Source organism: Colias philodice, chromosome 17, assembly GCF_061535455.1.
Source record: "Colias philodice isolate Cphi_HAF_F1 chromosome 17, ilColPhil1 Martin Lab GWU primary, whole genome shotgun sequence".
Taxonomy (NCBI): Eukaryota; Metazoa; Arthropoda; class Insecta; order Lepidoptera; family Pieridae; genus Colias; species Colias philodice.
In genome coordinates, this window is record NC_143102.1 from 8387891 (window position 1) to 8415304 (window position 27414).

General features: G+C 35.8%; 3 protein-coding genes across 3 annotated transcripts in view; 2 read left to right on the forward strand and 1 right to left on the reverse strand.

Moving 5' to 3' along the window:
* Positions 1-12065, forward strand: part of MFS3 (major facilitator superfamily transporter 3) — a 31717-nt gene extending 19652 nt beyond the window's left edge. The window contains exons 4-11 of the mRNA XM_089705594.1: positions 4935-5083; positions 5445-5592; positions 5811-5977; positions 6386-6535; positions 9230-9362; positions 9781-9936; positions 10459-10544; positions 10855-12065. Of these exons, the coding sequence (XP_089561720.1) occupies positions 4935-5083; positions 5445-5592; positions 5811-5977; positions 6386-6535; positions 9230-9362; positions 9781-9936; positions 10459-10544; positions 10855-11049 (1184 nt within the window). The 3' untranslated portion in view covers positions 11050-12065. The remainder of the gene's footprint in view (positions 1-4934; positions 5084-5444; positions 5593-5810; positions 5978-6385; positions 6536-9229; positions 9363-9780; positions 9937-10458; positions 10545-10854) is intronic.
* A 254-nt stretch (positions 12066-12319) lies between these two features.
* Positions 12320-18843, reverse strand: l(2)10685 (5-methylcytosine rRNA methyltransferase l(2)10685). Its single transcript, XM_089705695.1, has 10 exons — positions 18682-18843; positions 18401-18587; positions 17992-18232; positions 17670-17848; positions 17051-17179; positions 16593-16776; positions 16098-16218; positions 15647-15771; positions 15085-15222; positions 12320-12520 (listed from the first exon to the last, which is right to left on the reverse strand). The coding sequence occupies exons 1-10, from the start codon at positions 18766-18768 to the stop codon at positions 12373-12375; spliced, it is 1539 nt and encodes a 512-aa protein (XP_089561821.1). The 5' UTR covers positions 18769-18843; the 3' UTR covers positions 12320-12372.
* Positions 18844-18970: 127 nt separating this feature from the next.
* On the forward strand, positions 18971-27214 carry LOC149481223 (uncharacterized). Its single transcript, XM_089705547.1, has 11 exons — positions 18971-19484; positions 19569-20602; positions 20927-21098; positions 23162-23763; positions 24028-24190; positions 24669-24804; positions 25504-25588; positions 25829-25917; positions 26467-26586; positions 26777-26897; positions 27022-27214. The coding sequence occupies exons 2-11, from the start codon at positions 19686-19688 to the stop codon at positions 27212-27214; spliced, it is 2598 nt and encodes an 865-aa protein (XP_089561673.1). The 5' UTR covers positions 18971-19484; positions 19569-19685.
* The last annotated feature ends 200 nt before the right edge of the window (positions 27215-27414 follow it).

Here is a 27414-nt window from a genome sequence, read left to right on the forward strand (position 1 = left end):
ATCTTATATAAATCCGCATATAGCGAATATTAACTCGTTTTTAAGCACATTACGTTTCATATGTTACAAAATCCAGGCTCATTATCCTAATAACACTGAATGTAGTAATATACTAGAACCTCTCAAAACCCGATATAATGACATAGTATCGGAGTATTCTTCTTTTTCTCACTTGATCAGTAGTAAGTTCAAACGAGGGGCTTGGTTTGCTGGTATTGGCACACTCTCCAAAACAATATTTGGCACTTTAGACGAAAATGATGCAGTAAAATATGATAACGCTATACAAGCTGTACAAAATAACGAGAAAAAACTGAGTTCATTACTAAAAGAAAATATTTTAATCACATCTTCTACCTTTTCTAAATTCAATTCAACATTATATGACATAAAAAGTAATGAGGCCAGTCTCGCAGGAGCTATCGACAAACTCTCTTCTCAATTTCAGAATTTTTCAAATCTCTCAATTAACTTAAATATTAAATCAAAAATTGATAATATATTAGCTCGTCTCGAAGCGTCAATGCTGACGATATCATTCCGATTAGAAGACATAGCAAATGCCATCCTATTCAGTACACAAAACATTTTACATCCGGCTATATTAACTCCCACGCAACTGTACCAAGAGCTTGTCGATAACTATAGACACATACCCGTAGATCGTAAGTTACCTTTAAGTATAGAATTAAATAATATACATTTGTTATTAAACATCTCTAAAGTTATTTGCTATAGTTTTAATAACAAGATCATTTTTGTATTACGAATTCCGTTAGTTGCCATACAAGATTATAAATTATTTCACTGTTTAGCCTTACCTACTCCGCATAATGGAGATAAACCTAATTCCTTTAGTTATGTAATTCCTAGTATTAAGTACATCGCAATAACCACGGATAATTCATTATACTGTACATTAGATTCTATCAAATATTGCACCATTATAAACCCAAATGAGCTCATATGTGACGTCACGAGTGTATACTCAACAACTTCAAATCCTCGGTGCGAAAGTGAACTATTAACAAATGTCGCAAACGCCCTACCAGTCCAGTGTCATACAGATTTTATATTCGGAAATGTAACAATTTGGGAACCTATTTCTAATTATAACTGGATTTACGTGCAATTCCCAAAAGATAAATTATTTGTAGAATGCCGCAATAGAAATAATGTAATATTAACCATTTCAGGAACGGGTATCCTGAATATCCCAAATGATTGTGTAGCTCATAATAAAAATATTCGGCTTATACCTAAGTTCAAAGACATGTTTTTAAATGTAACGCCTGCTAATTCCGACTTTAATATAATTAATGACTCATGCTGTAATAATATAAGTAAATTTAAAACTGAAAGGAATAATGAGCCTCCTATACACTTGAAGGATATAAATTTGGACATTTTTACAGTAAAATCAAAACGTAAATTTGAAACGATTTCGGACGACATAGACGAAATTATTAACCAACATCAAATAATTAAATATGAGACCCATTATTCTATAATTTTAGTTCTAGTAATAAGTATAATAATTATATTTCTATTCTATAAATTAGCTTTATACTTAAAAACCGGTAACTGTTCTCGTTTCCTTCACACACCGCCCGAACCTGAAAACATTCCGATACCAAACATCCAAGAAACACCTCCGAGAAAATCCGATTCATTAGAGAGTTCAACCCCTTTACCTAAGTCTGGACATAGCACCAGAATTAACTATTAATTTCGTATTTTTCCTTTAGTTCCGCTCCAAATCTAAACTACGTAATGTTTTAACCCCGTAGTTTAGACTACCCCCGGGAGGTGTTATATCCCGAGACTGTATGCATTAATGCATACAGCCATCCCTCTAACTATCCCGTCAGCACATTCCTTTCCCGCCATATTCCCTACGCATCGCTTATCCATCCGATCCCAGCCAGTCTACTTCCAACATCCTAAGAGCTCGGTTGCCGGCAAACCCATATAAATCCGTGTATTAACCACATATAAGTCTGTGTATTAATCATAGTGTTGTAACTTAGTTTTAAATAATAAATTCTTTTTTTTAAAAAGAGGTTTATTTCACCTCTCATAACAGATCGCTAGCGACCGCGACTCGGCGTCGGCGCCTAAAGGGTCGCCGGCGCCGCATCGGGTCCGCGAGAGGGTTCCCCTCACGAACCCGCTCCGCCTCCTCTTTTCGCACCATCACCTCCTCACAGAAGGCGACCACCGCACGCCAGGACCTGGAGCCTCCAACCATGGCACGAACCAAGGACGGGAGCGAGAGATCCGGCCCCACAGCAGCGACCAGTCGCTGTCTAGCCACGGACCACGCAGGACACACACTCAGCGTGTGGTCCGCTGTATCCTCCTCGCTTGGGCACCAATGGCAGGCCATGGTTGGCTCCCGGATCGCGACTCGACACAGGTATCGTCCGAAACACCCGTGTCCAGACAGTACCTGTGTCAAGCGGAACGTGAGAGCCCCATGTCGTCTGCTGCACCATTCTAAAAGGACCGGCCGGATGGCCTCCACCGTCCTTACACCTGCAGTTGGATTCTCGAGACGCCGCACCCATTCCTCCATCAGACGCTCGCGAGCCGAAGCCCTCCAGCGCGAGACTTCTTCGGGGTTTGGTTCCAGCCCCGAAGACCTGGACCCAGCAATTCGTCGGTACACGTCCGCGAGTACAGCAGCGTCAAGTTCCCAAGGGGGGGTTCCGGCTAGTACGCAGGCTGCTTCAAAAGAGACAGTCCGATATGCCCGCGATATTCTTAGCGCCATGACCCGTTGCGGACGACGCAGAAGGGGTCTAGTCCGGGCGCTAAGAGAATCAGCCCAGATGGGCGCTCCGTACAGGGCCATTGAGCGGATGGCACCGGTGTAAAGCCGGCGACAGCTATCTCCAGGCCCTCGAAGATTGGGGAGCAAGCTTCCCAGTGCCCCGGCCGCTCCGGTGAGCCGGGGGGCGAGGCGACGGAAGTGCTCCGCAAAAGACCAACGACCGTCTAAGAAAATTCCCAGATAGCGCATTGTCTGACTGATCTCTATGGACACGCCCCCCACCTGTACACAGGAACCAGCCCCTGGTGCCCTACGGGGGCCATGGAAGCACAGCGCCTCCGTCTTTTCCAAGGCCACTTTCAGACCTAGCCGGCGGATACGATTCACAACTAGATCAACGCCAGCTGTCGCCAATTGGGCTGCCTCACTTAGACAGTTTCCACGAGCAGTCACCAACGTGTCGTCGGCGTAACATAACACACTGACCCCTGGGAGATGCTCACCACGCAGAACCCAGTCATAGCCGATGTTCCACAGGAGCGGTCCTAGCACCGAACCCTGCGGAACACCGCACGACATAGGCCTCTGCCTCCACCCATCCCGAGAGAGGTACGATACGGACCTATCTGACAAGTATGATTGTATCATCCGTAGTAAATATGTGGGCACGCGATGGTAGCGGAGTGCCTCCAGAATGCACGTCCAGGGCAAGGTATTAAAAGCATTGGCGATATCCAAAGATACCGCCAAAAGTACTCCGCCTCTGGAGACCACATCCACTGCAACGGTCTTCAAACATAAGATTGCGTCTAGGGTAGATCGCTTCCGCCGAAAGCCATACTGGCAGTTGCTGAGGTTCGGCCCGACTCTTTCAAGATGGTCAACGAGGCGCGCCGCCAGAATACGCTCAAGGAGCTTTCCCACCTCATCTAGTAACACCACCGGCCTATAAGCCGACGGCGAATCCCCTGGGCGGCCTGGCTTTTTGATCAATACCAAGTTACCAGATTTCCATCTTCCAGGAAACTGGGCTTGTTGTACGCACGCTGAAAACAGGCGCTCGACTCTAGAGCCAAGAGCCGGTAGCGCAAGTGCCCAAGCTCGACTAGGTATACCATCAGGACCAGGCGAAACCTTCTTTCTCTTAAGCCTGTCTGCAGCCGATTCCAGCTCTTCTCTCGTGACCGAAGGAACAACGGCGTCATCTGACTCTTCTTGTGGCGCAACATTCCTCGACGCCATCGATGGCGGAGGATGTCTCTCCCGGTCCGGAAACAACGACGCCACTACTCGGTCCAGAAATTGGGGCTCAAGTGACTGGGTCAGGGGCGGGGCACGTGGGCGGATCTTTTGCCTCACCCATTGATACGGCCGGCCCCAGGCGTCCCGATCCAGGCCACTTATCATCTCCTCCCAAGCTTCCGCCTTAGATCGGCTAATGGCCTCCTGTAGAGCAACAACGCAGCTCCTGTAGGCAGCATACAACTGCGCTTCCTCTGCGTCAGTGTGTCTCCTCCTTCGACACCTGGTGTACGCCCGCCTCGCAGCTACGCAGAAAGAGCGCAACTGGGAAATTTCGGCGGACCACCAGTAAACTTGCCGCTTGGGTGGTATCCTTCCAACACGGGGCATGGCCGCGTCGCAAACTTGCGTCATGGCATCAGCGAGCCACGCCGTCTCCACCTCAACAGCCACAGTTCCCTCCGGCACAGGAAGCCGGAGGGAACTTCGCGGGGCTCCTATTTCTGTGTAGTTTTTTTTTTAAGAAACCTAACCTAACCTAACCTAACCTAAACTTGATTTTTTTTGCGCGTCGACGGAGCCCCGCTTCGCGGGGCTCCTATTTCTGTTAAGTTTTTTTTTTTAAGAAACCTAACCTAACCTAACCTAACGGCTAACCTAACCTAAACTTGATTATTTTTTTGCGCGTCGACGGAGCCCCGCTTCGCGGGTCTCCTATTTCTGTGTAGTTTTTTTTTTAAGAAACCTAACCTAACCTAACCTAACGGCTAACCTAACCTAAACTTGATTTTTTTTTAACTTTTGTATACCTGAGGTATACAAAAATTAATACGACGGATACTTTTTAAAGCTTATTCACATATTACATTTTATAATAATGAAGTTTAAGTCTTAAATATTATTTACAATTATCCAGGTGGCCGTGTATCGGAATTATTCTCAGCGAAATGGGTCATGTTCTTCAGTGTTACCATAAACGTGGTGTGCACTATTTTAACTCCAGTTATGGCGGAAGCGCATTACATAGCTGTGGTGTTGATGAGAGTCGGGGAAGGTATTGGTGGGGTAAGTTTTTTTTATAGTCAGTACCTATATTACTTGCTCTGTCAGTCAATAGGGAAGCGTGGAATGTAAATCATACTAATATTATAAAGCTGAAGAGTTTGTTTGAACGCGCTAATCTCAGGAACAACTGGTCCGATTTGAAAAAATTCTTTCGGTTTTAGATAGCCCATTTATCGAGAAAGGCAGGGCGTAGGCTATAATAATATATCATCACGCTAAAACCAACAGGAGCGGAGCAATGCGGGTGAAACCGCGCGGCACAGCTAGTCTAAGATAGTGCGCGCTTCCCAAGAAGTACCTTCTTTACCGTTCACTCTACACTTGAAGACCTTATTTTAATATCGGAAATTTTCTTATACAGGGTGTAACATTCCCAGCCATGCACGTGCTGTTATCAAAATGGGCTCCTCCAGCTGAGAGAAGTGTCATGTCGACAATCGTTTACGCGGGAACGTCATTAGGAACTGTCATCTCGATGCTTATGGCGGGAGTTTTGACTGCTACTTTGGGTAAATAAAAAAGATCACAGATGTTTTAAAAATCACCTATTTTGGTATACCTACAGGTTGTTTCTTTTTCCTTGTATGGTTATAAAAAATGAACAAAACGGGTAACCTAAATATTGGTCACATTGCTCATTATCAAATTGTCTGTTAGACTTTTATGCCGACTATAATATAATTTTATAATTTTTAAGAAATTGTAAACATTGTTTATTACATATCAGGATGGGAAAGTGTGTTCTACGTGATGGGAGGGTTGTCTGCAATCTGGTGCTTCCTATGGATAGTGTTAGTAAAGGACTCTCCGGGAGAACAGCCGCTAATTAGCCAAGAAGAGAGAGATTTAATCGTCAGCTCGCTTGGTGGCAAGAGCGATGATCATGGTCATAAGGTAACTGATATCATTTTTTACATGAAATTTTATGGCATGGTATACTATAGTACTACGTATAGTACTTATATTTGACGGATTTTTTAGATGTTTACTTTTTAAATAACAATCTTGTTAATTTTTCCAAACTTCTGTAAAAATACACTCACCAACTGTAACACAGAATGCATCAGTCCCCTGGATCACTAAGCAGACATAACAACTAAATTGAACTCATATTGTTATCAAAGTTCATATTGTTACCATAACATATAAGGCGTCATATAAGGCTTTCACCACGTATTCTTCCATTTCTAGAGCGTCATTCTCCTGGAAGGTTTGTATAAAATAAATTATTATCACCTCTTATTTATATAAGTAGCGTAATCTATATATACCATTCATTCATTCATGTTTTCTCTACCCCAGAACGCATCAGTCCCCTGGAAGCAAGTGCTAACTTCAGGCCCGTTTCTGGCCATCTTAGTCGCGCACGCGTGCTCCAACTTCGGCTGGTACATGCTCCTCATTGAGCTGCCCTTCTACATGAAGCAGGTCCTCAAGTTTAACATGACTGAGGTGGGTACTAGTTTATATCAACGTGCTTTTTGATATCTTATACAGTATTAAGTATATCATGTTATTTGTTAGACTTTGATAGTCTTTCATTGTTCTTGTAAGATTTTTCCTATTGATATACAATTATTAATGAGCCTTTGTCTTTAATCTGTTACGCCTTATTTAGCCTCATTTTAATAATGATACGTTGTAGGCCAGTAGAAATCGACACTAAAAAACCCTAAATTCGCAAAGCACGATGTAGATTTGAATTTTTGGTATGTTGTTTGGATCAGTTAGGGTGATGTAAATCCCAATTTGCAACTTCGAAAAAGTTGTGCTCGCTGCGCACCACGTGATAAACTGCGAAAATTTTGGACTTTTTTCACTTTTTGCTCTAAAAGTCATAAACTATGCGTTTCCGACAAGTATGATTCCGTACATAAATTAAGGTTATTAAATTTGCAACAATTTAAGCCTAACCGCAGCTCTCTAAACCTTATAACGACTAAACTGTGGCCATTCGAAGATGGTTCATTTTTCCGGAAATATTGAAATTTTTAGTTTTGCTCCCGTTTGAACCAAAATATTGGCAAAAACCGCTCGTTCTATGAGAAAGTCGTATAATAAAGTTGTAGTGCATTTAATTTTCTTTCATAAGAGCATAGAACAAAGTCTGTGAGACAAATAGTTCACTCACAATATCTGAAAAACAAAAAGAAGGTAGAAATAGATTTTTAAAGAATTGAAACTGAGGGCATATAAAATCATAAAAAGGATAATACTTTTTCATTTGCAGGATAGGTAATTAACAAAATTACAAAGATAATTAAATTTGCAACAATTTAAGCCTAACCGCAGCTCTCTAAACCTTATAACAACTAAGCTGTGGCCTTTCAAAGATAGTCAGTTTTTCCCGAAATTTTCAAATTTTTAGTTTTGCTCCCGTTTGAACCAAAATATTGGCAAAACCGCTCGTTCTATGAGAAGGTCATAAAATAAAGTTGTAGAAAATTTAATTTTGTTAATTACCTATCCTGCAAATGAAAAAGTATTATCCTTTTTATGATTTTATATGCCCTCAGTTTCAATTCTTTAAAAATCTATTTCTACCTTCTTTTTGTTTTTCAGATATTGTGAGTGAACTATTTGTCTCACAGACTTTGTTCTATGCTCTAATGAAAGAAAATTAAATGCACTACAACTTTATTATACGACTTTCTCATAGAACGAGCGGTTTTTGCCTATATTTTGGTTCAAACGGGAGCAAAACTAAAAATTTGAAATTTTCGGGAAAAACTGACTATCTTTGAAAGGCCACAGCTTAGTTGTTATAAGGTTTAGAGAGCTGCGGTTTGGCTTAAATTGTTGCAAATTTAATTAGCTTTGTAATTTTGTTAATTACCTATACTGCAAATGAAAAAGTATTATCCTTTTTATGATTTTATATGCCCTCAGTTTCAATTCTTTAAAAATCTATTTCTACCTTCTTTTTGTTTTTCAGATATTGTGAGTGAACTATTTGTCTCACAGACTTTGTTCTATGCTCTAATGAAAGAAAATTAGATGCACTACAACTTTATTATACGACCTTCTCATAGAACGAGCGGTTTTTGCCAATATTTTGCTTCAAACGGGAGCAAAACTAAAAATTTCAATATTTCGGGAAAAATGAACCATCTTCGAATGGCCACAGTTTAGTCGCTATAAGATTTAGAGAGCTTTAATTAGGCTTAAATTGTTGCAAATTTAATAACCTTAATTTATGTACTGAATGATACTTGTCGGAAACGCATAGTTTATGACTTTTAGAGCAAAAAGTGAAAAAAGTCCAAAATTTTCGCAGTTTATTATTTGCGTATAATCTTTTTTCCTACTTTCCCAAATTTTGTAATTTTGTTAATTACCTATCCTGCAAATGAAAAAGTATTATTCTTTTTATGATTTTATATGCTCTCAGTTTCAATTCTTTAAAAATCTATTTCTACCTTCTTTTTGTTTTTCAGATATTGTGTGTGAAATATTTGTCTCACAGACTTTGTTCTATGCTCTTATGAAAGAAAATTAAATGCACTACAACTTTATTATACGAACTTCTCATAGAACGAGCGGTTTTTGCCAATATTTTGCTTCAAACGGGAGCATAACTAAAAATTTCAATATTTCCGTAAAAATGAATCATCTTCGAATGGCCACAGTTTAGTCGTTATAAGGTTTAGAGAGCTGCGGTTAGGCTTAAATTGTTGCAAATTTAATAACCTTAATTTATGTACTGAATCATACTTGTCGGAAACGTATAGTTTATGACTTTTAGAGCAAAAAAGTGAAAAAAGTCCAAAATTTTCGCAGTTTATCACGTGGTGCGCAGCGAGCACAACTTTTTCGAAGTTGCAAATTGGGATTTACATCACCCTAACTGATCCAAACAACATACCAAAAATTCAAATCTACATCGTGCTTTGCGAATTTAATGTTAATTTCCACTGGCCTATTGTGGCGTTTAACATTCACAACAATCACAATATTGCTATCTCATGGTATATGGAAATAACAATACTGAAAAGGCTACTAAAATTGACACCGGTCCAAAACTTCACTTTTTATTTTGAGTAACTAAGTGAATTTTACGCTATCATTTTAATTTTGTACATTATTATTTATTACTCCTATCCTATGTCATTATTATATAGTATTAAATGTCCTTTTTGTTTCCAGAACGCAGTAACAACAGCTCTACCCTTCCTGTCGCTATGGCTATTCAGTATGGCGCTCAGCAAAACGCTTGACTCGCTTCGGGAGAAACAGTATATCACCACCACTACTGCTAGGAAGATCGGCACTTTCTTCGGTAAGATTTTAGTGAATTAATTAAAAACTGATATATATGTAATTTTTAACGCTTGAATTTTATTTTTTTAAGCTAAATAAATATGGGAAGTTATTCGCTTATTTGTCAGTTTTGGAATTATAGCTCAGAAAAACAGATCCCTGGAAAATACATCAATCCTATTTTTGATCATGAAATTAATCAATTTATTGTTAATTTCATAATGTTTATAATATACAACTTACCATTTAATTCCACAAGTCAAAAAAGAGCCTGTGCCACGTAAGCACACGTGTCAGAAGTGAAACTTCTTTGGCAAGATTCAACGACCGCGACGGTAGAGGCATGACGCGAGCTTGAAATTTTACTCTCAACGCGCCCAAAGAAGTTTCTTTTCAAAAAATTGAGTGCTAAAAATTTTATATTTTTACGTTCACAGCGTCCGCGGTGCCAGCAGCATGTCTGCTCGGGCTGTGCTACATCGGATGCAATCGCACCGGAGCAGTAGCTCTCACTGCACTCGGCATTACTTGCATTGGTGGAATGTTCTGCGGCTTCTTGTCCAACCACATCGATATTGCACCGAACTTTGCTGGTCAGTATAAACACAGAAAACATAGATTAAATTTCACAAGAAGCCTATAGTTTTATCAACATATTATGCAAGATAATATGTTATAAGTGGCATTTAAAAAATACAAATATCGAATATAGTTACATATTTTATTTATAAAAAAAAAAAAACATCTTAAAATATCAAACACAAAAATATCGATTTTTATCATTGAGTTACTATGTATTACGTACTAGAGAGGACATCGCTACTACACTATTATAATATTTACTATTTGTTCGTGGTGTCCTCTTTATACGTAGTAATAGTACCTCAATGATGTTTATTTCTTGTGATTTAATGTAAAAAAAGTATAAATACCTACTGTTTCTAACAATTTGACAACACCCTGTATTTGTAACAAGCACAAACCACAGGTTTTGTTTATGTTAGTTTTTTTCTCTATTTGTGTTATAGCTAAACATCAAACGATATTCAAGTTTTATATTAAATACTGTAAGATTCTTCAAAGATTACATTTAACACTATCATGATATATTTCAGGTACATTAGTAGCAATAACGAACACAGTGGGCACAATCCCTGGCATCGTTGTACCATTATTCGTTAGCGCCCTTACACATGGAAATGTAAGTAGTAAATTATGAAAATTATATGTTACGTTTTTGGGTTCCGTACCGAAATGTTAAAACGGGACCTCTACTGATACTGAGACTTCGTTGTCTGTGTGACTGTCTCCAGGCTGTATCTCAAAAAACCGTGATAGCTAGAAAGCTGAAATTTTTACGGAACCCTTCGTGCGACTTTGCCGGTTTTTAAAATATTATTGTGTTTCCCATTTAAGCTGCATTACTCTCTTTCCATCCTTATGCATTTATAGGTACTATTCGGATCTTTTTTCCTTATTCTTTCTTAATTTGACTTATATTTTTATTTCAGCAAACAATCTCAGCCTGGCGTATCATATTCTTCGTCACCATAATTCTATACATTATCGAGATTACCGTTTACACAATATTCGGTTCCGGCGAACAACAGCCCTGGAACAACTTGCCAGAAGATAAAGATACTCACGAACAGAAACCGCTCAAAGAATTTGACAGAAATGATGGTTCTGAGAAAACCCACGTGTAAAACTTAGTGAATTTATTAATTATTCTTATAATAAATCGTCTATTTATGTACTTATATGGTACTTAGATAATTTTATAAATTTCGTACTTAGTGAATTTTTTGTTATGGCAATTAGCTTTTATTATTCAAATTTTAAATGACTTTATAATAATGGCGGCATTTTAATTAGATTATGAATTAATTATCTATAAGATTTGACTTAATAGTTTAAATTAACTTTGATGAAGATAAAAGATTTAGTTCTGACTAGGATCGTAATTCATGAAGTAATTACGTTGTGCAAATCAAATCTCGCTTTCCAAATATTTTTTTAAGAAACATTTTAATGAGTGTAGACTTAAGAATAATCTAATAATTTATTCTGAAATTGTGACTTATCTAATGAAAACCATATCATATTATATTTAATCTCAATTGAAATAGTTTCACTGCCCATTTGTAATAAAGAAAACAGCTTCAAAATATCTAAATTCACTAACAATGATTCCATAAGCACTATTGCGGTACTGCTATAAGAAGTATGTATCTAAATAGTGTTTTAAAATGTTTCCACCAGTATAACAAATATTGCATTACCGTACTTCAAATGTACGCTTATAGAATATTTTAAACGATAAAACTTGCCTTTGCACTAGACTATATATATGCCAAGAATATTTTCAATATGAATATTTGATATTGTTAAATTAATTTCTTCAGAATTCCTCTGTTCAATTTTAATGTCAGTTAAAAGCCAATTTTTACATACTATGTTTTCTTTATCCAGTGAGAAAATCATTAATTTTTAAAAGGATAAGTAAATGATAATAAGCATTTTTTTGTATTTAAAATTTTGTACGTATAATTTGATCTGATTTTTTTATTGTTACTTATTAGGCAACTAAGATACTTAAGTTTTGCTAACATAGTAATTAAGACTGTTTTAAGCATTATATTGTTTTATTTAATACTTGTATATTGTAAGTTATTAAATGCTTGCCAAAGACCTGAGGAAATAAAAATAATGTATGTTTTATAATATATTTACATATTGATAAAATAAATGCTTTAAATATGTAAAACTTGTTTCATTATTAAATACCTACCTCCATAATTTGTTTAGTCAGATGGAATTTATTTAAAATGTTGAATACTAATTCATTATTTTCTATTCGGATTTAACACATGTCCTCACAAATAATGTTAGTAGGTTAGTGTTTTAGTTCTGATATTTTCGTAATATTTCATTATTTTTTTTATAATAAAACAAAATTCCAGTAAGTAGTTATTATCTTATATTATTTAATCAAATATTAATTTATTTTTAAACACTATATAAACAAACTATTTAACTCTAACAAGTCTAGCGACATACGCAGGTCCGAAATTGGCGGATACATCAGGAACTACTAACTGCCCGTACTTGGGTAGCGCTTTTCCTGTGCCAAGTAACAAGGTGCTACTTAGACTACTGAATGGCACTGAAATATCCCTGAAATAAAAATACTTTTTCAAATTATGATACACGATAACTTAATAATAAAAATTTTTATAATGTAGTAATGTAAAAAAAATACATGCAAATATTGTGTAGTTGTACAATAGATAGACTTCTGATTATTTATAAACATTTTTGTTCAATTTATGATAAAAGAAAGACGAATTACATTACATTTGTTTAATAAACAACTAGCCTCACAACGAACTAGAAAAAGGTCGTTAAAAATATCCATGCGGCAATATAAAAATATTCATTGGAATAAGCACCTTATTTCGTTGCAATAATGTTCAAAGTATCTGTATCGTTCATTAGAAAACTCTACCTAATACACGCGAAGGCAGAGTTTTGCTTCAGACATTTTTTAAGCGTGTCTTTATTATTACACAACCACTAATTTGAGCATTTATTGAACAGAAAAATTTATAAAGAAAAAACTAGATATGACACCACCAACTTCCTTTTTTAATGTTAATAGTTTTCAAAGAAGCCAACCTAACTAAATTATCTTATTACTTTTATTTTTGGTGGTTTACCCTTTTTTAATTTCTGTGAAAATACGCTAAAGTGGCTTTAGGCCAAAGCAAGTATATACCTGGGTTCATCTTTCGAAATAAAGCTGAAGAATTTGTTTGTTTGTTTGAATAATCTCAGGAACTACTTGTCCGATTTGAAAAATTCTTTCGGTGTTAGATAGCCCATTCATCGAGGAAGGCTATATATCATCACTCTAAGACCAACAGAAGCGGAGCCACGCGGGTGAAACTTCGAAGCGCAGCTATATATATATACAGTGGTGGACGTTTAATTAGAAACTCGTAACACGATGAAGTAGTCATCAAATTCATTTAACATTTACGTATTAACGTATTAAAGATTAAGTATTATTTCGTATGTAATAGAACACCCGTTTATCTAGTTTTATAAGACAATGCTTAATTTTAATCAAACATTAGCTTAAATTAATAAAATTAAACAACTTTAAGTGAAACCTGATTTCCGAGTATTTTCAGTCTGGACAACAAATTAGAAACAGCATGCTTCGCGTGATCCAAAGTCAAAACCTGTTAAAATGCCGACAATATTTTTTTCTTCTACAAATTTTTGCACCGTTTTTTAAACATTCCGTATAAAAGTTTCTGAAAATTAATTTGCTTTACAGTATAAATGGTTAAAAGTATGATTTGTGACCAATCAACAAGAAAAATAATTTTAAGCTTACATTTTGACAAAAACTAGAGTTACAGGAAAATTGCAAATCATTTAGAGTGTTCGATAAAAATATATTCAATGCTATAGTTTATTTAAAAGAGCATGGTACTTCCGAAAAAGTGCCTAGAAAAGCTCTATCATGAAAAACCACTGCACGCGAGGATAGGCAAATGATTCTTTTGGATCCATTTAAAAGGTCAAATTCTATTATAAAATTAGTTTTTTCCGAAGATGAACCTCGCAATGTGTCGATGAGATCGGTTCGCAGGCGGTAATTTGAGGCAAAATTTTTTGGAGAGACGCCAGGAAAGTACAGCTTCTTACAAGGAAGGGAACAACGTGTCTCATTTACTTAGAAATAATGCTAGTGGACAGTAGGCCAGTGAAAAATTTTTTATTTTGGGATGAAACTAAAATTAATTTAATCAATTTTGATGGCAAAGGATACACGCGTCGTTAAGTTAACCAGGCCTTAGATAATAAATAAACAGTTAAGCATGGCGGAGGAAACATTATAGTATGGGCATCTATGGGGTTGTTTTTAGACTGTTATAATCTTTATAGACAACAACGGCTTTACAACGTCGTGCCTTAGATTGTATGAGATTTTAACACGTTTGCAAAAACATATTTTCTAATAGAATTGGAACCTTTAAATGGATCCATCTTTGAGAAAAGAATTATTTGCTTATGCTCGCAAGCAGTGGTTTTTCATGGTCGAGCTTTTTTAGGCATTAATCAGAAGTACCATGCTCTTTTAAATAAACTGTAGCATTGAATATCTTTTTATCAAACACTCTAAATGATTTTATTCTTTCCTGTAACTCCAGTTTTTGTCAAAATGTAAACTTAAAATTATTTTTCTTGTTGATGGGTCACAATTGTTACTTTTACCCATTTATACTGCAAAGCAAATTAATTTTCAGAAACTTTTATACGGAATGTTTAAAAAACGGTGCAAATATTTGTAGAAGAAAAAAATATTGTCGGCATTTCAACAGGTTTTGACTTTGGAACACTCGAAGCATGCTGTTTCTAATTTGTTGTCCAGACTGAAAATGCTTGGAAATCAGGTTTCACTTAAAGTTGTTTAATTTTATTAATTTAAGCTAACGTTTGATTAAAAATAAGCAATTTATTATAAAACTAGATTAACGGGTGTTCTATTACATGTGAAATAATGCTTAATCACTAATACGTTAATACACAAAAGTAAATAAATTTGATGACTACTTCATCCTGTTACGTGTTTCTAATTAAACGTCCACCACTGTATATATATATATATATATATATATATATATTATATATATATTCAATCTAAACAATTAATATTATTATCTCACCTCACTACAGCAAGTATACCGTCCATCTGGAAGGCCTGCTTCAACGCAAGATGTACGACACCATCGTTTTGTATGGGACTGAGTGAACATGTGCTGTATACTACAGCGCCACCAACTTTGCAAAGACGAAGTGCGTTTCTGTTGATATAATATACCAATAATGATTGTATTATATAAAATTTTGTATTGTTGTACGTATACTTGATGACATAATTTACGAAATATTAAAGAGTAAAGACAAATGGGAATACTTTTTTTTGATACTGATGGTTTTGAGGGAAAACACAAAAATTATGTTGTGGGTATAATGAAAATTGAATATGATGATAGTGACAAAATATTTCACTACACATTTCTTCAATACATATGTGGAATTTATTGATGTACTAGCCGCTCGTCCCGGCTCCACGCGGGTTGACTTAGGACAAAAACATAAAATATAGTTTATTTTTTTTTAAAGCAGTCCAGTAGTTTCGGAGCCTATTCAATTCAAACGAACAAACAATCAAATCTTTCCTCTTTATAATATCAGTGTAGATAATTAATTAATATGGAAACTCACGCAAGCAACTGTGACTGAAGTTCAGGTATTCTAAGTCTCTCTTTAACTCTGTCGGGCCTGAATATATTGTTTTCATCTTCCATGACTGAATGTCTGTCTGTTGTACATGGAACATCGACTAATACCTGAAAAATTTAACAAATTATAATACTTTTTTGATAAATAGATAAATAATAAAACACACCTACTCCATTTTTATATAATTTTGGACCGAACTAAAATTTAAGTAACATCAAGTTAATATACAGGGTGACTTGACATAGGTGTAATAGTTTAAAAGGAGTGAAAGTATAGCTCATTTGGGCAAAAAGAAAGCAAACATTACCTAACCGAAATTCATTAGTTTCAGAAATATTTGAATTTTTAACTTTTTTTAACTTTTTTGAAAATTAACCAAAGTCTTCAGGAAAGCGATAAAAAGTATGTAATAAAAACATTTTAAATGAATTACTTTGTCAAAACCTTGATCATCTGTGAAATTCCTTCCATCCTTTCGCGTAATCATCACCCGTTCCTGCCATTTGTTACCAGTTTCATAATCAATTAAATAGTTTCGTAGTATGTTCAGCAATCTGAAATTCCCAAAAGTTATAATATGCATATGACCTCATTTTATACTCAATTAAATAAAAAAATAAAACTGCAATTATTCGACAGGATCAAAGTACGGCAAAAACTACGTATAGACATCTCATTAAAAACAAGTCTAATAAAAATGGTCCTTCGAGCCGAATTAAACTTCCTATAGTTAGGATAGTATTCTACTCACCTATTCGTTCTCGATATATTTAGATACATCATTACACACAAGCACATCTGGTAGTAGTGTTTGCACGGCACTTATAGACATCTCATTAAAAAAAGGAAATAAAAATGGTCCTTCGAGCCGGATTAATTAAGCTTCCTATAATTACTTAATTCCTATATTTATTAGTATTCTACTCACCTATTCGTTCTCGATATAGACACGTCGTTACACACAAGCACATCAGGAAGTAGTGTTTGCAGCGCAAGTAATGACTTGCCCCCCGGCGCTGCGCACAGATCTAATACTCGGTCACCGGGGTTAAGGCAGAGTGCTAGTGTTGGTAGCACACTCGCTCCGTCCATTGGATAGTAGTTGAGTACACCTGATATAAATATATAAGTAAATAAAAAATAATAAACTCATAATATTAAATTTTCATAATTAACATCAGCCTGGATTAGTATGACAACTATAAAAACTCGACAAAATTAAAAAACAACTAAACTAAAACTAGGCAAAAATCGTACCTATGCAAGGATTTGTAAATTTTTATATCATATCATAGACCAATAGGCAATAAGGATAGATAATTTTAAATGCAACTTCATTTCTACAATAGCTCAACTATACATTCACAAAAAAGCAAAGCTGTTTACCTGTTTGTGATCTTTTTGGTTCAGGGAATCTATGCATTTCACTATCCCTTTCATAAGTCATAATTTTGAGGTGTTCGGGAAATTTGAATTCAGTTTCTGGCTCTATGGCTAGTGGAAATTCTCCTCCCTCTGAAATATATGTTTTTATCAATTATTATTATCCGTTATGTATATGTTGTAGGCAAATTATAGTATTTCGCCGTTTATATATGCTGGGCATGTTGAAATATGTCGAGAATTCGTAATCAGAAATTTTTGGTTTGGATAAATAAAATAAAATAAAGTAATAAATTCCTGCTTTTTTTAACTACTTTACTGTAGCTCGACGGCTCGCTACCGGCTTTTTGTACACATTTGGAAAAATAAATCCTCAGCACAATAAAATATGCTGAGCATTTGTAAAGTGACGGGCGCCGTTGGTAAACAAGTTTTTTTTACAGAAACAAGTTATACTATGGGTTACTAATAACTCAGGCACCATATTTAACTGTATTGTGTTGTAATATTTCATATGTATAAAACTCTTTTTATGTCACCAACTTGAACTTGTTTAATTATGGTTAAAGACATTTATTCCAAAGTATGTAGTTACTATCAAATTACATAATAAATAACTTACGAGAAGAATAAAATGAATAATGCAACGATTCAGGCACATAGTCGTCCATTCCCTTCAGTTTGGTTGCCGGGATGTACTGGTACAAGGCATCTGATGTCATTCCCATACTTGGTTCTATGTATCGAGAGTAATCAATTTCTGCATTTTCAATTGCTTTATCAAGATTTTCAACAGGTTCCCTGAAATTATAATATCGTTAAAATTATGAAATACTGATTTAGGTAAGTTTTAATACTATGTAGAAGAAGTCATCTAAACAATGATGTCTCTGTTTAACAGAGTAAATAATAAGTTCAATAATAGTAATAACAAAAATACTCACTCAGTTTTAATTTCTTTAACATCATCAACACTTTCCAATTTGCCCTCTTGAAAATCCAATTTTTCAGGCATACTTCCATCCTGTGGGTAAATCTGAGATATTTCGTCACTTTGAAGTCTTGATACAAAATTATCTATAGCACTATTGGTTTGTACTGGCTTTTCTATTTTAGCATCTTTGGATGGATAATCTTTGTGAAATTCTTGTTGTATTGACATTAGATTTTTAAGACAGTGAGCACCTGAAATTGTTGTTACAAATGTTTTAACAGTTACTCCAGACTGCATAATTGAACAAATTAAATTTCGAACTATTTGAAAAAAAGAATTCCATTAACCGCTTACTTCATTCTAATCATGTTACACTTGGTTCATATTAATAGTAAATATATAAAAGTTTTAATTATTACCCGTATTTGATAAATATTCCATGGTTTCCTCAGCATCACCATAGTTATTAACAACGGCTACATATTTGGATTTGCGAAGTAGAGCCTCTCTCATGGGTTCCCATTTATTTCCAAAAACAGACGCGTAAAAGTCGTCGAAATGATTCAATGCTTTGTATTTGGGACCAGTTTTCTTTTTTAACTTTGCCTAAATGATAATTTAAATAATACTTATCACTTTAACAAATATTTAAAACAATAATATAGTAATAATTGTAAGCTAATAACCAAAAAGCACTTACCCAATGTGTTTTTGATTTAAGCCTTATTTGTAAATACGTATTGGGATATATTGAGGCATTTTTATAAATTTTGAGAATAGTTAACATCGTTACGTTAAATAAATAATGTTTGTTTTGAATTTATCATTCGTAATAAATTTTAGGTTATTTGCTGTCAGCGGTTATGTCAATGTCATTTGTTATTTCTGCGGGCACCTTTTTCGTTTATTAATTGATGGAGGAAAACATTTTAATAACGAAATAACGATTAATGATATGGTGTTTATTGAAATTTAGTTTATGCAGAAGTTTCTTTTCAGTTCAATTTAAATTCTACTCAAGTATAATAGTCATTGGTTTAAAATTAAATCTTATTTACCCTTATTAATAGACGAAGTAATGTCATAAAGGAAAGAGATAGAAACAGCGTTCAACACGCGCGAACTCAAATATATCCTCAAGTATTGATTTGTTTACAAGGACTGGAATGGGAGCAAGACTTGGATATTGTGTTCTATATTAAGTATTATGTAGATATCTCAACCTTGTCAAAACTGAAAACGATTCGGAGATAATACTCAAGGCTTAATTACTGCTTTCCGTGTTGAGGTGTTTATCAGCCAATCGTACCAGCTAAACTTGCGCCCCTGGAAGTTTTAGGGAGCTTTAAGCTTTAATTACTGCACGAAGCGATTCGTTTTATCGATCACATAGTCCTTCCGTGCTTCGATACACTGGATACACGAGACTGAAACTCGATAAGGATCAAAAATGTGCGGCAGATCCACAATGTGTGTCAGTAGAATAATACACGCGGGTAACAGGTGAGTTATATTTTTGAATTAAAAATGCGTCGCTGTGTATATTGAGTGGTGAATTTTCATTTTTAACGTCGTAATTTGTTAAAGATTCGATGGCACGTGTCGCACGATGGAAAACGTTATGATTGAAAATTAAGGCGTATTTTCAAGAACGACAGTCATGTATGGGACGTTGAGATTTGTATGGTTGGCGGGTAATACGGAATGGACGGTGGGAAGTTGGAGGCACTGCCTCCTGGGTTGGTACACTTGGACACAGTAAGAGCTTTGCACCAAACTGTGGTATCCCTGCGGACTGCATTGGAATTGTCTAAAAGTGAACTCAAGGAATTGAAGGAAAAGTACAAAGAGCATTCACGGTGTTTAGAACACAGTGATATTATTGAAAAGCTAACTATAGAAAATCATATTTTGAGAAGGAAAATTATTGATACTGATGGCTATGACAGTCCTCAGCATTTAGATTTGGAAGGTGCACATAGCCCTGACAAGAGTTTCACAAAGGAGAGTTATAGTGAAGTTTTAATAAAAACAGCTACTACTGAAAATGATACAGAAAAGGACCAAGAAGGTGACCCTGTGGCACCCCAAAGTGATTTAATCACTAATAAATTTGAAGAGATTATTGAAGAACCTTCTGTGACATCAAATCAATCAGACTCTGAAGTTGCTAAAGAAGAATCTCAATTGAGATCTGAAGCTGACTTTGTACAAGATACAGATAGTCTACCAAATTTTAAGACCAAGTTGGAACTGCTGTCTAAATTTGATGTCAAAATTAAAGTGAGAACTATAAAGGAAGGTACTGTACTTTCCAGTACAACATCAGATACTGATTCAACTGTGGATGAGAAAAAAGATAATAAAACCAGTACAAAAGAATTTGAAGAAACCAGAGAACATTTTGAGAATATTGAAAACACAGGTGATACAGTTAATATAAAAACTGTTTCAAGTGAAAATATCAAAATGGCTGTGCCAAGTGAAGCTGAGAACAAAACTGATAAGTTTGATGTGCAAGTGAAAATAACATCAGAGGACAGTGTTGTTGTTAAAGAAACTATAGAGAGAGTGCGGAAGAGGGACACTTATAACTTGGATGTTGATAATCTAAGTCTTAGGTGTGTATTGTTTTTACTTTACTTTCTGTACTTTTGCCATTTTTCATTTTAAGTATAACTCTATCTTATTAAAGAGAAAATATTCTTTGAGAAATGTTCTTATTAATTAATATTTGTTGCCTATTAATAATCTATTATATTTTTCTTTGAAATACATTACTGCTTGTATTTTAGTCAAGTAACCATATACTGAAGGGAAAAATATAATTTTAAACATTTTTAGAACAAAGCTTTATAGTATACATATAGTAAATTTGTATTTACATATAAATAAAACTTAAGACTACCCACCAAAACGTAAAAAAAATATTTTTTTCTAAATAGGTCGATGTCGGAAGGCGACAATTCAGTGTTCTCCGAATGCAATCCAAGGGAACGTAGCGGGGAAGCAGACGACAAGCAAGATGATAACGCCAGTGGGAATGAGTCGGAGGAGGTCGACGATATAGAGCTTATATTTACCACGGACGAGTCGAAAGATATGAGCAACTTACAGGTAAGTTATATATAGTGTTTTTAATGGTGTTACTGTTTAACATTGGTATGGTGGTAGCATGAGCATAGAAGCAGGGGGTTCTGGGTTTAATATGGTACGGTCAAGAATCTAGATGGTTTTACAATAATTTTATTTTTATTTATCTTTTAATTTTGATGGGCGCTTGAATCCTACTAACATTATAAATCTTTGGTACAGTTACAGCGGTGGCATCAGGTTCTAGGTTCTAGATCAATGTTTTTCTAAAAAGTGTTAATTTAGTGTTATGAGTTTTTATTTTATATTTTTAGTATTGCTCGAACCCTAATATTATAAATACGATAGTTTGTGAGGATCAATGAACGTATGTTTGTTTCTCTTTCACAGGGAAATCACTGAACGGATTTTGATAATCTTATCCTACTATCCTACAATTATATTTAAAGTGCGAAAGTTTGTGATAACTGATAATGTTTGTTACTCTTTCACAGGAAAGCCACTGAGCGGATTTTGATAATACTTTACAGTGATGAAGCTTATGTACCAGAATAGCGAATGAGCTATAGAAATACTTGAATTTTCAGGGTAAAACAGAACGGCACAGTTAGTTATCTGTATATTTAAATTAAGTTTCTAATGCAGATTACTCGAATCTATGTTTTATCGCGATACGTGCACTGAATCGCAGACGAGAGCTATTCATCTGAGAAGGCGATTTTCTATTAACTTTGGAATTGTTTTGTATTGATTTTCTAAATGAGTAATTATGGACTCTTGATTGGCACCATTATTTTGCGTGATAGATATTGCGGTAAAGTTTCGATCACCAGGCTATTAGTATAGATGAGTTGTGGTTAAAAGTTATTAGGAGTAGCAATGAAAAGCTGTGGTTTCAGCCATTTATGGTGTTGCTAAATAAATTTGGTATCGAGGTTTTTGCATTGAACATAAGATACATACATTTTCACATTCTGTACTCATAGCATAATAGCTGATAATTTTACCTACCAAATTCATAGATTACGTATCTATTAGCATCGTATACATAAATTTTATTTTTAAAGGTATAAAAGAATATGGGGTTTCTTGGTAAACCAATATTGTAATAGCAAATAAATGTTTATATAAACAATCGCAAGTAAAACTACAGAACATTAACCTTCGTTTCTTTTAAACGCTAAGGAACATAAATTAGCTGTTAAACCACTAAAAAGTACTTTCATTAAATGCTTCGTACCTAAGTGGTATTTATCACGTAATCGCTTTTGCGGCTCAAAGCTTCGGTTTCAATTATTTGTGAAAAGCTTAGTATCGGAAAGTGTGGGTTTAATTATGTCGATATCGGCATTTCCAAACGATATTGTCAGACTCAATCATTCCACAGTTCATTTAGCTTGCTCGCTGAGTCAAAATCGCTTTGATCATGTACTGATAGAAATATCTATTCTGCCTATTAATACTCATAAATATATATAATATTTGACAACAGTTGCTCGGTATGTGTATTATATTCAGATATTTTATGACGCCAAATGCCAAACAATATTAAAAAAAACCCATGCCCATTTCTCCTAATAGATAAAATCATAAATTCTCATGCCAGGCAACGAAAACAGCGGAAGGGAAATCCGTTGTTCATTTTTAAATCACTTCGAAATAGAGTATCGAAATGCTATAAAGCCATTTCGCTACCCATAATTTACAGTTTTCAATTGTCAAGTGGTTAGGTTTGCGTGTGCAAACTATATCATTCAGAAGTATGTGGAACCCCAATACGCTCACGTCGTAAATTCTAAACTTCAATTGCATGTTCTGTTCAAGTGAATGCCATTGGAACTGTACGCGAACACGACTTTGGCTTGAATATTTATGTATACTTGAGTACTCGTTGTTTGTGTAAGCCTACTTGCTGAGTTCTGCTTTATTACCAACAATTTTGTTTTGTTTATGAATAATTTACGTAAGAAAGTTACTTAAGGCCTTTTTGACTTATCTCGAAGATTCGAGAAGCTTTGTGTTCCACAAAGTTTCTTTAATCAAACACAAAGCTAATAAGATCGTTCAATCAATTGCCCTCTTCACAGGAGGACCTGGTGTCTATACGAGAGACGGATCATTGGACTCCAGGGTCGGGCTCTACAACTCATTCGACACCAGTTCTTATCAAATTCCACACTCTGGACCCAGATTTCCAACCTGGCCAAAAACTAACTCCTATTAAAAGTCACGAAAACATTCGCCACCAAATGAACGACCCGTCTTTAAAAGTAAAACGGGTTTCTTTGCCCAATGACAAAGAAATAAAACACGCTGGATACAAGGGAAGTCTGGATCTTCCTGGACGTGGAATTCTTAAGAGTTTTAGCAATAAGTCGGACAATATGCTGTATAGGAGAAGTCCTAACACAAGCACTAGGAGGTTGGACAGTGTGGATAGTTTGACCGGGGAATATAATCGAGGAATGAGCCTGGATAATACGAAGTCGTCTAGTTTCGAGCTCGGATCGAGTATGGACATTTTGCACAGGGAAGCGAGTGTGGACAGCTTCCATAGATCTAGCAGATTTGATCACAGGTTCTCAGTGTTTGCTGAAACTGATATATCTAAATGCGGTATATCTGAAGATGACCTTGTTGCAAATATAAATGCAAGGAGGAATACGTGCCCTAATCCTTACCAGTATAGGTAAGAGTTATTGATTTTTTATCAAGTCTTTTTACTAATGATTCATACAATTAAAAGATTCTACCTTCCTTTCAATCTGATACTAATAAAACAATTATCATATTGAAAATATTTAAAAATCAAAATCTTCTATAAAAATGGCTTTGTAGAGTTTAAGCCATTCTTATTTGATACATGTATGTATGTATAAATGAAAACATATTGAACAATTCAGAGATAGAATTTTTACTGTATAATTGCTCATGCTAATTATTCCTTCTCTAGGCCACTACCATCTCGTCTAGGGTCCCGCGGTCAGAAGCCGGTATCAAGCCGGATTCGACCAATACTACGGGAGAGTTGCAGTTCACGGCGGGAAGGTTCCGCACAGACAGACATGTCCGCTTTGCCACAAAAGTGGACTTCTGATGGATATCTTGCTTATAAGGTCAGTTTCAAGAGTTTTTATAGTTCCACAACGATCTGATCTTATCGTATACTATAGATGCTAAATTGAATATGGTTGCAAAGAAAAACCTGATGGATTCAAAACCAAATACATTTGTCGCAGGCAAATTGAATACTGCAACTGTAATTAAGAATTCGTCAGTTGTAGTAAATTAAATAAATTTAATTTTAAACATAATTAGGAATACAGCCATGGTTTTCGTTATAATCTGACCTTAGATATTCTAATTTTTTTGAAGTGAAAACTTCTTTAGCGGCGTTGAGCACATTTTCTGTAATGGGTATAAAATCTTAAACTCGCGTCAGGACACGTGACCTGATCGAAAAAGCGTAAGACGGATGGAGAGTAGACAGCTATCCCCTCTCTACTACGCGCGTTTTCACTTCTCCCTCCGGGAGGAGTGCAACCCGTCTTTTTTTTTGTTTAATTTACATTTATTCGTATTATTCATACACAGATGTCGCCACCGCAAACAAGCGCGGCGCCGACACTACCGCACCGCTCGAGCGGCGCGCGCCGACTGACTGTGCCCGACACACCGCCGGTACAACGCCGCTCTGATGAAGCGAGGCGTGTGCTGCTGAGCGATATTGGTACGTATTGCAAGGGGATAGATATCAAGTTAAACACTTGAGGATGTGGTGAGGTAATATTTTTGAAGTGAAAACTTCTTTAGCGGCGTTGAGCACTTTTTCTGTAATGGGTATAAAATCTTAAACTCTCGTCAGGACACGTGACCTGATCGAAAAAGCGTAAGACGGATACCATTCCAAAATATCAAACATGCTCAACGTTAATAATCAAGCTTTCACTTCTGCCGGCACTCCCGGAGTGCAACCCGTCTTTTTTTTCTACTACCTTCTTTGCTGCAAAATCTTTCGACTACCGTCATGTTAGACAGATATTATTCATATTTGTAAAGGAAATTTTTTAAACATTTTTTTGATAAAAGAAAGTTTGATGTAAAAGTCGATATGAAATTCCGTTTTTCGTTAGTAGAATTTGAGGGTACCTATGAATTTTATATATTGACACTACTTAATCGTACCTACCAAATTATTATAGATAGATTAATTGGAATGTTACATGATTAAAAAGTCATACATATTGTACTAGCTTTCCGCCCGCGGCTTCGCCCGCTTTGTGCTTTAAACTATCCTATCTCGCAAGTTGGATCGAACTGCACATGGTATGCGAATTTTATTATAATCGGTTAAGTGGTTTAGGAGTCCATTGAGGACAAACATTGTGACACGAGATTTATATATATATTGTATTTGTTTTATTATCAGGTTTCACCTCGATGGTGCCAGAGTTATCTCGTTCAGCGGAACCGTTGTGGACTCTGCGAAGGCAGCAATCTTCTCAAGATAATAGGTATTTACATTTGTTCCATTTTTTGTATGTTTGCTTAAAATTTCCTTATGTTTTTGGCGATAGTTTTTTCGGTAAAAGGTTATTAAATATCTTTCACTGTTATGTGTTTTATTTTTTGCAAAATATTTGTTTAAGGTCAAATAAATTATTTGTAAAATAGCTGCAAAACTATAATCATAAGCCAAAGTAATATATAGTTATAAAAAGTAAAATTTATCACTTTAAATTTTTTGTCAATAGATATTCCCGTGGTTCGTATCGCTCGCCCAGTACGAGTGTGGACAGAAGCTCGGAGTTTACTCAAACCGGCTATATGCAGCCGTCGAGAGGTTTGTTTTATTTATTTCAAAAATGTATACTGCATTTTGCAAAACTTTTCGTCAGCAATAATTTGAGATTTTTCACAACTGCGTTGTTGATATAGACATTTGATACCAAATCTCTTCTATTCCCAGACTATTAACAAAGTGAGGGTAGTTGGGTCGAACAATGCGTCAAATTTCAAAATGATTCGATATTTTATAAGATTCGTTAGATCATCGAATTTTGACAATTTCCAAAAAATGACATCTCTCATTAAAAAAAGGTTTAAACACTAATTATATCCGACATATTTCATTATTAAGTACTAGGTTTCCGCCCGCGGCTTCCCCCGCGCTGCCAAAGAAAAACCCGCATAGTTCCCGTTCCCGTGGGTTTTCCGGGATTGCGTCATTTTACCGGAATAGAAAGTAGCCTATGTCCTTTCTCGGGTATCGAAATATATCCATACCAAATTTCATGAAAATAGGTTCAGTAGTTTAGGCGTGATTGAGTAACAGACAGACAGACAGAGTTTACTTTTGCATTTATAATATGTCTTGTTTTGGCATAAACAGAGAGTGTATGGCGCGGCTCTTTACCGGATGTTCGACGTGACGATACAGAGACATTGCTGCACGACTCGGAGGTTTACTTGCGTCGCTCCATTGACAATTTGCGCTCTACGTCCCTTGACTGTAAGTCTATTTTTGCATAGCATTTTGTAACCTTGCGATTTAAAATTTTTGTATAAAGAAAATTGCGAATCATCCGTACATCTAACTGAACTAGTATGGATATACTTAACATTATGTAGAATGTTGTACGATTGCACACGTACGTTCTGTTATTTATGTCAAAACATATTTCTATCCCTTTCCCTTACAGTGGAAACGCCATTAGACAGAACGGGACAGCCATACATCCCGGCTGAAGCTCGTCAATTGCGTTTGGGACACGCGGTCAAACTTATTACTCCACAGGGCAGATTGGCTGTGGGCAGAGTTCGGTAAATATACGTATATATCTTAATCATATCAGATCACACAATAAATGTAAATAAACATTAATGTTTTGAAATATTTGTAATGCTATCTAGCCTATACTTAACTTAATACATATGTAAATTTCAGATACGTAGGTATAGCCGGGGGCACAGCAGCTAACAGTGGCATAGTGGTTGGAGCGGAATTTTCCATCACAGAATATCCAGGGTTACCCCGGAACGACGGCACTTACAAAGGCCGGAGATATTTCCTCACTCCGCCACAAAATACTGCAGTTTTCGTACCTTTCTCCAAAGTGGTTATGGCTTGGGCCAATTAAATGCACCTAAAAATGAACTTTTGCTACTCGAAGGACCTTTTTTTTCGTGAAAACTCAAATTGACGAACTATTGTGCACTTATAAATTTATAAATTTATAAAGAATAGAAAAAATTCGATCACGAGGCGGGACTCGAACCCGCATCCTTCGCGCCATTCCGGGGCGGATGCCTTACCAACTCAGCCACTCGTGACCCGCCA

Bases quoted from the DNA above. Each gene is read 5' to 3' on its own strand.
- LOC149481223 (XM_089705547.1), top strand. From the start codon at position 19,686: ATGGACGGTGGGAAGTTGGAGGCACTGCCTCCTGGGTTGGTACACTTG. The intron at 24,805-25,503 runs GTACGTATTGCA...TTTTATTATCAG, and splicing joins TGTGCTGCTGAGCGATATTG to GTTTCACCTCGATGGTGCCA. The intron at 26,898-27,021 runs GTAAATATACGT...TGTAAATTTCAG, and splicing joins TTGGCTGTGGGCAGAGTTCG to ATACGTAGGTATAGCCGGGG.